Here is a 16,227-nt window from a genome sequence, read left to right as displayed (position 1 = left end):
TCATCTTGAGAAAGACTATAAAAGCAATTGCCTAGTCTTATTCACAAGCCATGGTTAGCTGCTGTGTAAAAAGTTAAAAACCACTTTCTGAAAAGTTGAACAAACTTGGAATTTGAATTTAATGTGATGAGATGCTTTTATGGAGCTGCTCAAAAATCTGGATAAGTTTCATAAGATCCAACTGATGAATACTACAGGTGTTACAGCTTAACAGAAAAATACAATAATAATTCATAGCCCAGGAAACGTACTTCATAAAATAAAAAGTTGTCTGTTGGACTGTGAGTAGAGGGCAGGCAACAAACGAACAACCACAACGTTTATTCATATCTTACAGCCATGTGTGTATGGGATGGGGGAATAAGAGTTATCTTTGCCCCAAATCTGTACCCACATGTTGTACATATTTTTCCCATTCTCTTTTCTTTCATTTCGTGTTATAAGTTGATATTATCCAGGCTTTCAAATCACAAAAGCAGATTGAAACACTTAAAAACATACTTAGCTACAAAATCATCTGTGTGTTTTCAGGATAACCAGTGAGGAGCTCTTCAGCTGTATTTAGCACTTTTTCTCTGGTAAGATTATTAAATAGCATCTGTGAGAAGAAAAAAAGACTGCAAACCTCAACTGAATGACAGCTTGAAGATTTGTGAGTATAGGGCTCAGGTACTGTGGACATACTTTTTCACTGTTAGTTTTTAACTATTGAGATTATCATTGCATCTAAGAAGAATTATTCTTAAACCATCAAATTCAGTGTTCCAGTTCTTCACAGTCCATTTTGAATGTAAAAAATGAGAAGGAATGTTAAGTTATGGGGCACTTTTTTTTTGAAAGGTTACATTCTTCTTATTCGGTATCTCCTCTCATCAACGATCCCTTTAGGAAAGGATTCCCATAATTGGCATTTGGGCGATGGCTTGATTGCTTTAGTTGCTGACGTGCAAAAGTGTTTTAGAATGGACAAGTTATTGCATATTTAAGGTTGGGGAAGCTGAAATGCTGACTATAGTTTTAACAGAAGTTAACTCAGTTTTCAATAACTGTAACTATTATTTGACATTTTAAAGCTCACTTTAAAATAAAAGGGGCTTCCCAGGTGGTGCTAGTGGTAAAGAACCTGCCTGCCAATGCAGGAGATGATAGAGGCACAAAACACAATTTAGAATGCTTATTGCTGGGTTCATACTTAATTTGCTGTAACTTAACTGACTTCCCTTAATTTGCTGTAACCTTGGAAACTAGGTTTTATAATTATCAGATGTACCTTAACAAATTAGTGTACCGTATTCCAGTGTTCACTAGTATTTGGAACTATATACTGTTAAAGTATGCCTATAACATTGATTTAGAAAACGTATAACCTTTTCTTTATAAAGAGAACCTCGACTTAATTTATTGAAAGTCAAAAGTTCTTGCTTTTTTGATCATACTTAGGAACACTGTAATTGGTTATAACTGTTGTACAAGTTTCAGACAAATTCTTTAAATTCCAAATGGCTTCCTGGTTCAAGTTTAAACTTGAAAAGCAGTGTAATGAAAGTGTTGAGTTATATTCCATGTTCTCTAGCTCATTTCTGAAAAGGCTTGGGACCAGAAACTCGGGGAAGAGATCCCACATCAGTCCTACAACAGAAATTAAAAAGTGCTAAGCTAAATAAACCCTCTCCACCTGAGCTAAAACTGCCCTGCCACAGATGTTTCTAGTTACAGTGCCTATAAAGTAATAAGTTCACTGGTTTAAGACTATTTTATTTTTTAGTATTAAAATTTTTAATCCCACTTATTCATAAAGAAACAGTAAGTACCACTGGTCATTAATGAACGAAAGTAAACGTGAATTCTAAGACTAGCGTATTTGGACCATCATGGACTATCATCTATACGCCCACATCAAAATACAGCCCCATGCAGATTGAACAATAAGTCGTGATTATTTTCAAAGATGGACATTTATGACTTGGTATAACTTTTCTCCAGGCTAAATTTTTCCCTTTAATCATACTCAAACATAATGCAAGTGATAGAGCATTTAATTAAATGACTTGCAATAAGAGAATTTAAGACTAAGTGAGACACTGGAGAGTACCCAAATACTATTTTTATAGGAGTCTAAAGTCATACAATTAATTAGTAGTAACGTTCACACTGGAATACACAGCTTTCAGACACCCCTGGTGTATCCCTTCCACGACAGCAATGATATTGCTTTGTTCAGGTTATCCTTAATTTACAGAACTGCTCAATATGCAAATCTGATTAATGACTAATTATAAAAAATATCAAGATCAATGATGGCTATACTGGATGAAAAAGGATAACTGGGCTACTTAGGAAATCAAATGTTGAGTGGAGACTTACGGTTAATTAAAAAAAAAAATTCTGTACCAGGAATGTTTACTTCAAACCCAGTAAGCTTTGTCTCCTACAATATTTATCTTCATGGTACTTTATATTAAAAGCACCAAGGGAAAATTATTCTGAATAAAACATAAACCAGTCAACATGAACCAAAAGGCAGGGTTTTATAAGCTTGTTCTGCTCATTACAAAGTGCTATTTGTAGCATGCCTCTCTTGTTTATTCCTTTCATTCATAACACCACTCACTCGGGAATCCTATCTGCTCCATGATCAGCACATGATGCAATGGAAACATACATGTCATAGCACGTTTGTCAGAGATGCATAGGTGTGGCCTCAGACGAGTACCCTTAAGAGGCAACTAGAGTTTTTATTCAGTCACTTTTTATTCAGTCACATAAAGACTAATGCCTGAAAAGTTACATGAAAATCATTGTGAAACACATCTCAAATATAGTTCATAATTAGCCTGACAGAAACGGTCCTTCTAAATTTACTTCTGCTCCATACTGGGAAGAAAATAACAACAGAATAAAACTACTACTAATAATAAAAATAACAAGTAACACTTAATTGGGGTTTATTAATTAACAAGCAATGTTCAAAGAACTTTTAATATAATTTCTATATATAATATATATGTAACATACAGATACATACATATATATTCATCTAATGTCATATATAACATGTATATACCTATGTATGTTCCATATACATGTGTGCTGCTAAGTCACTTCAGTCATGTCCGACTCTGTGCGACCCCATAGACAGCAGCCCACCAGGCTCCCCCGTCCCTGGGATTCTCCAGGCAAGAACACTGGAGTGGGTTGCCATTTCCTTCTCCAATGCATGAAAGTGAAAAGTGAAAGTGAAGTCGCTCAGTCGTGTCCGACTCAGTGACCCCATGGACTGCAGCCTACTAGACTCCTCCATCCATGGGATTTTCCAGGCAAGAGTACTGGAGTGGGGTGCCATTGCCTTCTCCAATATACATGTGTGTATATATATATATTCATCTATTCCTCATATCAACTGTTTGAGAAGACAATTTTATCATGTCAATGTTAAAGATAAGGACACTGAGAATGGTTAAATTATTTGCTGTAAATCAGTACTGTTTGTTGACTGTCTTTCAGTAATCATGTTACACTTCTTCCCTTCTGGACAAACTTTGTTCAGTTGCTAAGTCGTGCCCGACTCTTTGCAACCCCATGGACTGCAGCATGGCAGGCTCCTCTGTCCCTCACTAACTCACAGTTGGCTCAAATTCATATCCATTGAATCAGTGATGCTATCTAACCTCTCATCCTCTACAAACTATGTTAAACTTAAACTAGACTCCATGCCTTTGCCCTAGGCCACCTTTGTCATCTCCATGCCATTCCTTCTGTTATTCCTTTTGTTGGAATGCAATTTTCAATCTTTCCATCTATTAAAACTCCACTATTCCTCTAAAACCCATGTTAAGGGACCCATTTGGTGTGGACCCTTCCCACAGCTGGAAATCATCTATTCTTTCCCTGGGTTCCCAGACTATGCTGTGTGTTTCTTCAACTGTCCCCCGCCCCCAATTACCAGATACTACTTTTGTTTTAACATCTTGAATGTTTGTTACCCTCTCTACTAAAGAGTTATCTCCTTGAAGGTGGGAACTACTTAACTTCATTATGCTCCTCACCGTGTCCTCAGTAAGGCACTTTGTTTATTAAGAGGTGCTAAGAAAGCACGTGCTGAATCAAATGAAAAACCTCAAGGTATCTTAAGCTAACTCCCTTGTTGACATGTTTAGAAAACAGCTGATCATTTTCACTTAGAAGACCCTGGAACTCTCGTTAAGGAATTCCAGCGTTGAGAAGCCAGAAAGAATCTTTCAAGAAAAGTATCGTATAATGATAAAAAGATGTCTCTGGACTCTAGCTTCAGCTTTACCACTAAGCAATAGCCTTGTGACAAGGTACATAAAAACTCTGAGCTTTAGTTCTCCATCCAGTGAAAGAGTTGAGATGTCATCATCCTGTGATTTACATTTAGTATTGCTGAAATCACTGCTAAAAGTGACAAGTTCAGTTTGGGTTAATTTCACTTGTAAAACTTTACAGGGCAACAGAAGAAGGCAATCACTGAAGGGATTAGAAATTAGGACTGTTGGGGATTTAAAGCATATTATCATATAAAATTTGTTTCACTACAAACCTCACATCTAAGTTGTAAAAGGCCATTCAACATTTTCTTTCTGTGAGTGAATTAAAAGAATATATGTACCTCATACATGGCCAGTGGCAACATAAAATCATACAGCTGCAGTGGAAAACAGTCCTGCAGTTCCTCAAAAGGTTAAACAGAATTTTCATATGACCCAGCCATTCCACTCCAGGTATACACCCAAGTGAAATGAAAGCATGTGTCACACAATGATTAATACACAATTGTTCACAGCAACAATCTTTATAACAAATTTTTATTCCCAAAGTGGAAATGACCAATGTCCATGAACTAATAATTCAAAAGATAAAGGATATGGAATACTATTCAGCAATAAAAAAGAATGAGGTCCTGATATACAACATAGATGACCCTTGAAAACATGAGATGAAGGGAAAGTAACCAGTCACAAAAGATCCTATATTATATAATTCTATTTACATGTATTTCCCCAAATAGACAAATCTATAGAGACAGAAAGAAAACTAATTTCTTCCTAGGGCTGGGGGAGGGGTGGCAGATAAGAAGCAGGCTACAGAGCTTCTTTTCTTGGATAACAAAAAAGTTCCAAAATTAGATTGTAGACCTTTGGGTCAGGAAGATCCCCTGAAGAAGAAAATGGCAACCCAGTTTATCTCATTTAGTATTAGTGATGGTAAACAAGGCTCCAGCAGGAAGATTACAACAGTAGGCAGGGTAGAATAATACTAATTGCTGCAGATATTTTAATCTTCCTCTTCTTTTTCAAAATGAGAGGTATATAATTGGGGTATTCTTTTGAATTCTATCCCTGAACTAAACTTTTGTTGTTGTTGCTAATGCTTAAATAAAAAGTTGACCTAAATATGAAGAAAAGTCTCAATTTCTGGGCCAGATATCATCAAAATCAGTCAACATTCCTTGGTCAGATCACAGCATGTGTGGTCCTAACAGGAACATTAGAATCATTTGAAGGAGTGCCTTATCAAAATATACACATGACTCAACAGCATGCTAACACACAGCAGTGTCAGTGTGAGGATTCGGAGTGGCCATGTAAGCCACCATGGTAGAAAAGCAAATAAAACTGTAAATTCTATATATCCTGTCAGGTAAAAAGTGGAATATTAAATTTCATCTGAAATCATGATGCCATTAATGTCAAAATATGCATGTTTGATAATTCTGTCTCTAGAGAGACAGAATAAGAGAGATACATAGAAATACACACCCCCAAATAAATAAATAAACCTAGTTCAAACGGTAACTATTTCATGTGTTGGCTAGGGCATGCAAATAAACATTTCAAAAGCACTCCATAAGCACCTTTTCATTGATTCAACAAATAATTGAGTCTACGATCTGTCATCTTGTGCTCCAGGTAAAGGAGGAACACAGGCAAAGATAAGAGACAAAGCTAAGTCCATGCCCTGGAAGCTCAGTGGCAACAGCAGACACTAAACACACTAACATATGCATACAGCAAAAAGCTTATAAAATGTAGGTGATCTCCCTTGAGAAGAGAAAGCAGCTTGGTTTACTATCTAATGTAGTCATGACAAGGCTCCCCTCCAGGCCAAAAGTTAGGCAGATTTCCGTATGGCCCATTCTAAAATACTCTGGTTTCCATGCTCAGGGCTCCTGAGCTGTGGGGCCAATCCATTTTGTGTGCATCATCTACCTGGGCCCCATGGCCTTGTCCCTGAGGGTTTCAAGGGAAAGGTAAGTCTATACAGACATGAAGTCATGCCCCTTGGTGTGGTGTGACTAACAAAGGCCACCATCTGAGTCTCAGGATACGCATGTGCTTTGCCTGCATTCATAAAGTCGTAGCAGTCTAACTTCTTAGTTTGCAAGTATGGTAAAATGTAGGTCCCTTCAAGGTTGTTTATACAAATGAATGTGCGAGCATGCACACAGACATATAGACACACACACACTTTAAGGATGTGATAAGAGGTAAGAATGAAATTAAGATAGATAAGAGGGTAGCCCAATAGTGTTTTAAGGGAAGCAGTTTTAGATAAGGTAGTCCATGTACATACATGAAGAGGTGATATTAGATAAAGTATAAAGTGAAACTGTTAGTCGCTCAGTCGTGTCAGACTCTTTGCAACCCCATGGATTGTAGCCCATCAGGCTCCTCTATTCATGAATTTCTTCATGCAAAAATACTGGGGTGGGTACCATACCTGCTACAGGGGATATTCCTGACCCAGGAATGGAACCCAGGTCTCCTGTACTGCAGGCAGATTCTTTACCATCTGAGCAACCAGGGAAACCTGATATAGGATAGGGATTCATTAAATCAACTGAAAGACTCAATCATGCAAAGATCTAAGGAAGCATATCTCAGGCAAAAGAAAGAACACATGCAAAAGCCCTGAGTGAGGAATAAAACACCAAAAACACAAGTCTTAAACCTAGGTTCCAGCAGGGAGTGTGAAAAGAGGAGGTCAGAGAGGCAGGGAGGGACCTGAGTTTGAACAATCCTGTATACTATTGTAAAGAGTTCTCAGTGGAAGCCATTAAAAGCTTCTGAGCAATGAGCTGCCATCATCTTATTTACATGCTTTTAAAAGGTCTCCGTGGCTACCAGGTGAAGAATTAACTGCACAGGGGAAAGATGTGGGGATAAGAAGAACAGGCATGGAGGCAGGATGACCATTTATCAGGCTACCCCAATAGTCCAGGTTTTGACCGAGATGGTGGTAGTTGAATTAATAAGAAACATTTGGAATCTAATCATTTGAAAATGCAATCAAAACAGTAAGGTGAATTAATGGATGCATACAGGAATGGAGAAATAAATGGTAACCAAGTACAGCAAAATAGTGGTAGACTCTAGGTGGGAATGTAAGTGTTCACTGTACCATCTTTCAGCTTTGTTATATATTTGAAAATGCTTATATCAAAATGTTGGAGAAAAATCACAAATACACACGTAATTGTAGGTATCAGGGTATATATTCCAAGGGGTTTACTAGTAAATCGGATATTGAGCTATGCTCCTTCTGCTGCTGCTGCTAAGTCACTTCAGTCGTGTCCGACTCTGTGCAACCCCAAAGACGGCAGCCCACCAGGCTCCCCCGTCCCTGGGATTCTCCAGGCAAGAACACTGGAGTAGGTTGCCATTTCCTTCTCCAATTCATGAAAGTGAAAAGTGAAAGTGAAGTCGCTCAGTCGTGTCTGACTCCTTCTCCAATGTAGGAAAGGAAAAGTGAAAGCAAAGTAGCTGAGTCTTGTCCGACTCTTAACACCCCCATGGACTGAAGCCTACCAGCCTCCTCCATCCATGGGATTTTCCAGGCAAGAGTACTGGAATGGGTTGCCATTGCCTTCTTCTATGGGCTATGAGAACAAATAAAAAATGATTTCTAGTATTGGATCATGAAAACCTCTGTGAATGGTGATGCCATTTGCTGAGCTAGAGATGACTGGAAAGAGGAGTAAATTCTATCCTGGGCTTGAGTTTGATATATTCATTTTTTAAATTATTTTATTGAGGTATAATCGCTATATACCATTATATTAGTTTCAGATGTACAATACAATGATTTGCTATTTGTATACACTGGGAAGTGATCAGCCCAACAAATTAGTTACCATTCAAGTTTGATATATTCGTATTAGATACCAAGCAAAGATGTCATGTGGTCAGCTGGATATGTCAAGTAATATATTGACACTAGAGATACAAAGGTATATAGAAGAGCCAAGTTCTAATCTCATGGAACTAATATTCTTCCCACACATGATAAGGGTAATTTGAGAAGTATCAGCATAAAGGATTTAAAACCTATGTGACCAAATGAAAGATATTAAGCACTAGGTGCAAACAGAGCAAAAGAAGAAAACACTAAGGATTGAATTCTAGATTGTGTCAATATTGTTTTGAGTTTAAGACAGGTTTTGGGGGTTGAATATGCTACACTTCTGGCTTCCAAGGTGGTGCAGTCATTAAGAATCCACCTATAAATGAAGGAGATGCAGGTTCAATCCCTGCATAAGGAAGATCCCCTGGAGTGGGAAATGACAACCCACTCCAGTATTCTTGCATGGAAAATCCCATGGAGAGAGGATCCTGCTGGGCTCCAGTCCATGGGGTCACAAAGAGTCAGACATGACTGAGCACGCAACATAAGCATACACACGATACACTCTAGATACTATATTAAGATTTCTACTATGCTGAAACATTGTAAGAGTTTATGGAAATTTCCCATTAAAATATTTTGTCATCATCCATTCATGCTTTATTCAATAATTTAAAAGAAGAAAATCATTATCAATATCAATGTATTTGATTTAGGTTGACAGGTCTATACCTGGAAACACTGTAAGAAACATAACAACACTCCTCTTTGAAGACAAATATATAAAATAGCACTCCATAACTTTCTGGTTGAACTACTATCTGTAGACTTCTGTCTGCCAAAACTGGAAAAGGAACCACATAAGTTTGCATAAAGCTATACAGGACGGTAAAAGAAAACTTATGTCAAGGTCCCAACTGGGTATGTCCAAACTTAAAATATTATTAACATAATCTCCTTTAAATGCAGATTTTCTAAACTGTTATTCAAGAAACACTATCACCTATTTTCCTAACTCGTCAAATGTTTCTATGATTCCTTCCACTGGATCCAAAAAAGAAAAAGGAGGAGGGGAAGGAAGAAATGAAGGAGGAAGAAATGATGGAGAGAAACAGGAGGAGCAAGAGAAAGAGAACTAGGAGAAGTAAGTAAAAGAAAATGTTTTCTTCTAACTCTTCATAAACCAAATGCACAAAGGAAGTAAATAAATGTCTCTTATAGACTGCAGGAACTGGTGAAGCAGATGTTAACTGGACACAAAGAGTCAGACATGAAGAAGCTACATACAGAAGCTCCTTTCATTACTATATATGTACCCAAATGGAAGCAATGTCCTTGGACACCCATATTTTTATTAGCAAGGATGCTGTTTTATATAGGTTGCTCAAGGATGTCATGGCTAGAATTGTTCTTTTTGTATAATCATGACCTTTTTTCCTTTGAGATATTCTTTTTTTTATGTTTTAAGAAACCCTTTTGGTTTATGGTCCACATGTTGTCTAGAATCAAAGGTTATTCAAACAAAGCCAATTCAAATGTGATATTAGTGCATAGTTGCACGAAGAAATTTCAGGTTACTTATAGGCAATTTAAGTACTGAAATGGACTACATATGGCTAGGATAATGAGCCCATTACCGAAAGAAGCACTTTAGCAAAATGCATAAACCTATATGAGATTATACATCTGCACGACACACACAGATCATCTTTATCTCCCCAAATATCACATGAGCCATTTTCATTTTAGAATAGTTAAGGACAAGAAACTATTTTTATTTTAAAAACATAATTTTCACAAGTACTCAAAAATTATCAAATTGACACAATGTATGGAATATGGATGTAATCAAACAGTCTTGTGATGGTTCCTATTAGTTCCCTGTAAACGATTACAAAACCGTATTTCTGTATTTAAAAATACAGAAAATCTGGAGAACAAAGGCTAAACTCAATACATATTCACATACATAACCACAAAAGAAAAATCTGCATCTGGTTAATTAATCTGCCTTGAATGACAGTCTTTATTTATGTCCCAATATAAAAGTTTGTCTGTAGTCCTCAACTAACTTAATTTTTATTCTCTGTGGGTTCCTACAGACATAAGATATGGAAAAATCATAATATTTGCACAAAACTTCCATGAGGATGCAAAAGTCTAACATTTTTCATATACCATAAAAATGCACATATAAATAACCCACCAAGCAAATTTCAATGCAAATCTATGTATCATTTGTCACTGAATAAAATTAATTTCTGTGTCTACCACAAGGAAAGTCAGTATATCTTTGAAATGGTGCAAGCTTCTCTAAATTTGAAATTCATGGGGAGAATAAGCACATGCTTCTAAGACGGATAATAAGTAAACAGAAATCATAGAGCCCTGGAAAAGTCAGAAAGCTTAGAGATCCTACAAACCAAACCCCTCATTATACATGTGAACATGCAATCCCAGTGTGCTGAAGCAGCCTAGAGGGCAGTGTTGTCTACATCCCAAATTTTCAACAATCCCCATGGAGGGGCTGTCATTATTCAAGAGTAAATCAAAGGCAATCCAATGTCAAATGTATGACTTACGTACTAATTCAATAAGTGTACACAGTTTCCACTGCCTTGGACATAGTAGATGCTAAACAGAAAAACTAGTTTCACACACACAACAATTTACTATTACCTTTTCAACTCCTCCACCCTGGGCATTTTTCACTACATTACCATGAATTTTGCTGCACAATTATGGCCCAAACACAAACTACCCCCTGTTATCTATATTATTAAGTCAGAACAAAGGTCCTAGGTGTATGTATGGGGCTGGAGGGACAAGGTGGGGGGAACAAGGAAGGAAATAAGGGAGAGAAATAGGGTGGGGGCTAGGACAGTAGGGAGGGCAGGGAGGGGAGAAATGATGTCTTGCTACCGCTGTTCCAGCAAACTGGCTAATTGCATTTGTTTCATATATCTCCAAATACCCTGGTACATTAATTACATTCTGTAACACCAAGCTCTTCGGATTCCCTCTGTCACTTCCACTGAGCAATTTAATTGTATTCCTCCTAGCTACACAATGACTCCAAAAAAAAAAAAAAGCCTTGGTGATAATTCTGTAGTCTAATATATAGGTTATACATGTATTTCTGGTATTGAAATATACAAATTCAGGCTTTTGAGGATATATTATCCAAAAAGTTGTATCAAAGTCTTCTTATGATGATAATCAAGACACCTGGGACAAATCTGTAAACCTTTTAGTTCTGGTCATGTAAATGTACTATCAAGGTAAATGTATTGAAGAAAATGTCTGGTGAATGATTAGATACAATTATAGATATTATCATGGTATAATCCAAAGTGATTACTTCCCATGCATCTACAACTTACAAGGGAAAAAGAAAAAAAAAAAAAAGGCAGTGTGTCCACATGAATGCCTTGCCTACTATCACTGGGGGGCATAGGTACTCCTGTAGTCCAGGATAGAAAACAGCCACTTGACAGTAAGCAAACTCATCTGTATTGCCTTATGTTTATAGACAGGCTTCCTTTTTGAGTCTGATACATAGCGCTCTGGACAACAGCAGCTGCTGCCAGGAACAAAGTTAGCTTCTACAAGCGAGCAAAAATAGTCAGTGTCCCAAATAATGACTTCGTCCACCATGCAAATTCTGGAAGAAAGTTGATGTAGCAACAAGCTACTATGATGGCTCAAGTATCTGGGCCAATACACCTCAGATTTTTTGTAAGTACAGTCACTAAAAATTTAAAGTATGACAATCCACACAGGCAGGCAAAAAATATCATGCTCTAATCTCTTTTAGACCAATTCTGTCCAGCGATGTGAAAATTAAAGTCGCTAGAAGGTGAATACCAAATGTTCTTTTGACATTCTTCTTTGAAACAAACAGAAAAAGCGCCTTAATGATTACTTCCACTCCTCATTCAAAAGAGCTACAAAAAAGGATTTTGCAATCCTCCCACAGGAAACTGACATCCTGTGAGACTATCCCAGGAAACCAAATCTGAACAAAAGACAGGAGAAGCGGAGAGAGAATGCTGTCTGCTTGACAGACTGACTCAACCTAGAGGGAGACACCGAGAGCACCTGTTTCAGATCCCCATTGTGTTTGTCACTGGGGACTGATTTGAGTGTTCTGAGCCCCAGGGCCAGCCCACAGCTTCTGCTTCCCCCTTCCTGGAGCCTCGCCCAGTCTTACTTTTGACAGTTTTCTCCCTATGATCTAAATCTTCATTCTGCTATCCCCCTAGGAGAACACTCACCAACACACAGGTGATACACATTGATTCGAGTTACCTGTGTCTCAAATTCCTAACCCACTGAACCTTCATGGGGTGTCTATGACTTACTAAGAATCTCTAAACCAAAGTTCAGATAGAAGAACAAACCAACCCCAAAAAGAGAGCAAGCCCCAGACTATTAGACTGGTTAAAGAGACTTACTTTCATATTTCTTTTTTCTAACAAAACTGAGAGCCCATCATTTATTACCCAACTCCTTAATTAATTAATTACAACAATAGGTGAGTCCTAACACGTTCCACTTGCAGCAGTTTATAAACAAAAGACTTAAAACCTCTGCTCCATGCTTTTTTTTTTTTTTTTTGCTCCGCAAAGCTCCCATGCCTGGCCAAAAGGGACCGACAGATATAATGTCATTTTTATTTACAGCCCACATCCAACTCAGAGAGAAATGTTTCTGGCGGGTGAGGAACAAGATAAAAGCATTTTAACTTACCATCAACCCGAACATATAAAAATCCACAGAGCAGTAGTTGTGTAAACATCAGCCGACTCATTTTGACATATTAAAAAGGATCCAGATTGCTTAAGAAACCAATCCCAGAGAGCAAAAAGTACAAAAATAAGTATCAAAAAAAGAGGTAGGTCCAAAGTTTAGACTCTTCGTAGATGCTAATTAAAGTCGAGAAGAGCAAATGGCAAGATCAGAAGGGGAGAGTGGCGAGGTGTTGAGGGGCGCACATTTGGATCCATCCAAATTAACCGAGGGCGCGTCAAAGGCTGCTGTATTTCCACACTCTGGCTTCCTAAATTCCCACGAATTCAACCCAGCCGGAGGGGTTATTCAAGTGTGTCTAACCCTCTCTCCTCAGGCTCCATGGCAATCCAAAGCCAAGTTCTTTCTTCAGAAGTCAAGAAGATGAAGGGGGGTCGGGGAAGGAAAAAGACCTAATTCCTAGAAAGTGTTCCACAAACTTGCCAGCGTACTGCCGAAAAAAAACATTGGCCTGCCCACTGGTTTCCTTTCCCCCGGCGTCCGTCTCAGTAGCCGCTCCACGTCCCGAGTTTTTTCACTTAACTTCCATAATAAGGATGTGTCAGAGCACCACTTTGCAGGCGGGCCGACTTGGCCAGCCTCTCCTCCGCCACCTCGTTGCCTCCCCCACCTCTCGCGTTTCCAAAAGAGAGGCAAAGGGAAATCTGGACGAGTCGGGTGGAGAATCCGAACTCCTACGTGGTGGGGCGGCGGGGAGAGAGGAGAGGAAGCAGCGAGGGAGGGGAGGGGCAGGGCTGGGGCTGCAGCCACCCCCCGCGGTGCCGCCTCCGAGCGCCCGCGAGCCCTGGCGGCGGCGGGCGGGAGCCGAGCCGGGCGGTTGAGCCCCGAAAGCCCAGGCGCGGGAGAGCGAGGGAGCGAGCGCGCGGTCCAGCCGCCCGCCGGGATCCAGCCGCCAGTCCCCCTGGTCCGGCCTCCGCTCCTCCCGCGGCCCCACAGCAGAGCGTCCGCCTCCTCCTGCAGCTGCCGCGGGTGGAAGGACTTAGAGGAGGGAAGGCGAGGAGGCGGGAGGGGAGGGGAGGAATGAAAGCTGCTTGGAGTCTGCCCGGGGGAGGGGAAGGGGCGCGGGTGATGAGGGGGTGCTCCGAGCCTGCACCTTCACACTCCGCCACCCGCCTGCACAGGGGGACGGCCCACGCTGGGCAAAGGGGCCAGGGAAAGCTGGAAAGCCCAGAGTCCTAGCGGGACGGAAATTAACAAATTCGGAGCCGAGGCCACCGGTCCACTCCTTCCCTTTCCCTGCGCCGCCGCGTCTCCCCCTCCTTCCCGCCTCAGGAGGGGATAGGTGGGCTCTAGCCGCCTGCTCCTCGCCGCGTCCGGTTTAATGGGCAGGTAATTTTCTCGGTGAGTGATTTCATGGAAGCGCTTCCTAATTATTCATCCCTCCAGTATGCCGGAGATGCACGCGCTTTCTGGAAACAGATCATCCTCCCGGACCTAGGGCGCAGCCTCATTACCGGTTAAAATCACACAAACATTCACTGTTCACCTTTTAGCAGAATGAGAAGCTGAGCGGGAGGGAGGAAAGGAAAGGTAACAATATAACCACCTTTTGGAGCGGAAAGGTTGTGTGGGGGTGCTCTCTCCGTCGTTAAAAAGGCGCAAGAAAGAAACCGGGTGTGGGGCGGGTAGGGGTCGTACAGAAATCTGTAGTCTCTCCTGACCTGTTTTAGCCAAGATCTACGACCCTCTAAGGAATCCCCGGGGGAGGGAGAAGGGTAATATTCCCTCTTCTGTTTGTTACTCAGTTGCTTTATGACCCCTCAAAGATGAGTTTGACGTGGGATGGTGGGATGCTAGGGAGTTCAGCAGAAAACGCCTGGGATGGAAAGAAGAGAGGGGATCAGGGGGACGGGGGCGGTACCCGAAGTCCTCACCCTCCAGAGACTATTACCTCTGAAAGGAAATTCGGAAAATACAGTATCAGGGAAAGCTGAAAACCCAACTGAGCTAACGAAGCTCAAAAACAGCCGAATTCCAGCTCAGAGATGAGAAAATCCTGAAAATTAACGTAGAACCCACCAAGTGAATGCCATTCAAGACCGGAATGATTAAGGCAGGCCACGTTAGATCAAAGAGGCCCTAGTGTCTGCGGAGCCGCCGGTGTGGCCGTGTGGGCCAGCCCACGTGTGATCAGAGGCTCGCTGGTAAGCTGTTTGATGCTTGTTCCGAAGATTACAAGGCGGGTGATACGAACTCACGCAGGTTCCCGAGTCGAGTTAAAAGCTGGATGGTGAATCTTTAGTTCCCTCTACTGGAAAACGTTAGAAAAGATTCTTTCTGTCTGTGGCCTTGTGAAGCAGTTTGAAGAGCCTTTGTTTGGTGGTACATTTGGGGTTTGCCACTCAGTTTAGCTATCCCTTGCCTATTATGGATGTGAAAGTATGTGTTTCCAAAAAAAAAAAGAAAAAATGACCACTGACACTCAAGTAATTTGGAGAGTTTTTATGGCATCTCTGCATGCTTGAAAATTATGGTAATGAAATAGTCTTGCAAAAGAATAAAACAACCCACTTTTCTTGTGAAGCATTAAGAGTAATTTCAGCACACTTTTGATATACATTATTTAGTTGCCTTTTTTTTTAAAAAAAGTGCATTAGTGTGCTAAAGTTAAATCACTTGAATTTTCACAGTAATGATTCTGAATGTATTATTTTTTTAGCTCTCTATGAAAAAAAAAGGGTGGAGATGGGAGAGGAAAATGTCTAGACAAGTGAGCATGCTTTCCCCAAAGGGCCAAGTCTAACTTAAATGATATGGTCAAGGGAATCCTCAAAATTCATTGGATTAATATTTCTCTTATCTATTGTTAATATTTCCAAATAATTGATAACTTTAAATTTTTCATTTTAAACATTCTGACTAGATTTAAAGTCAGGAATTAAAAAGTCTACTTCATTCCTCCAAATAATGTACCACCACCACCACCGCCCATCCCCAATCTCTATCAGGAGTCAAATTTCCTTTCTGTTATTGTTTAGTTGCTAAGTCCAACTCTTGCAAGTCCATGTACAGTAGCCTGCCAGGCTCCCCTGTCCTTGGGATTCTCCAGGCAAGAATACTGGAGTGAATTGCCATTTCCTTCTCCAGGGGATTTTCCCAACCTAAGGGTCAAATCCTTATCTCCTGCATGCCTCTCTTGCATTGCATGTATTACCACTGAGCCACCAGGGAAGCCCAAGTCAAATTTTCTTACATGGACACAATAAAAAATATTCTGAAAGTAAAGTCTCCTTAATAATAAGGCAGAAATTAACACATCATATAGACTTA

General features: G+C 40.1%; 1 protein-coding gene across 12 annotated transcripts in view; it reads right to left on the bottom strand.

The window, feature by feature from the left end:
• ROBO2 (roundabout guidance receptor 2) overlaps positions 1 to 13,929 on the bottom strand; it is a 666,758-nt gene extending 652,829 nt beyond the window's left edge. For 3 of the 12 annotated variants that reach the window (XM_055567812.1, XM_055567814.1, XM_055567817.1), the window contains exon 1: positions 12,898 to 13,926. In XM_055567812.1, coding sequence (XP_055423787.1) covers positions 12,898 to 12,958 — 61 coding nt within the window. In that variant the 5' untranslated portion in view covers positions 12,959 to 13,926. Of the gene's footprint in view, positions 1 to 12,897 lie in introns of all 12 variants that reach the window. The other 9 variants (XM_055567815.1, XM_055567818.1, XM_055567816.1 and 6 more) reach the window with 5 other exon arrangements.
• Positions 13,930 to 16,227: the final 2,298 nt, after the last annotated feature.

This window comes from Bubalus kerabau, chromosome 2 (assembly GCF_029407905.1).
Source record: "Bubalus kerabau isolate K-KA32 ecotype Philippines breed swamp buffalo chromosome 2, PCC_UOA_SB_1v2, whole genome shotgun sequence".
Classification (NCBI taxonomy): domain Eukaryota; kingdom Metazoa; phylum Chordata; class Mammalia; order Artiodactyla; family Bovidae; genus Bubalus; species Bubalus kerabau.
This window is presented reverse-complemented; position numbering and strand designations above follow the sequence as displayed.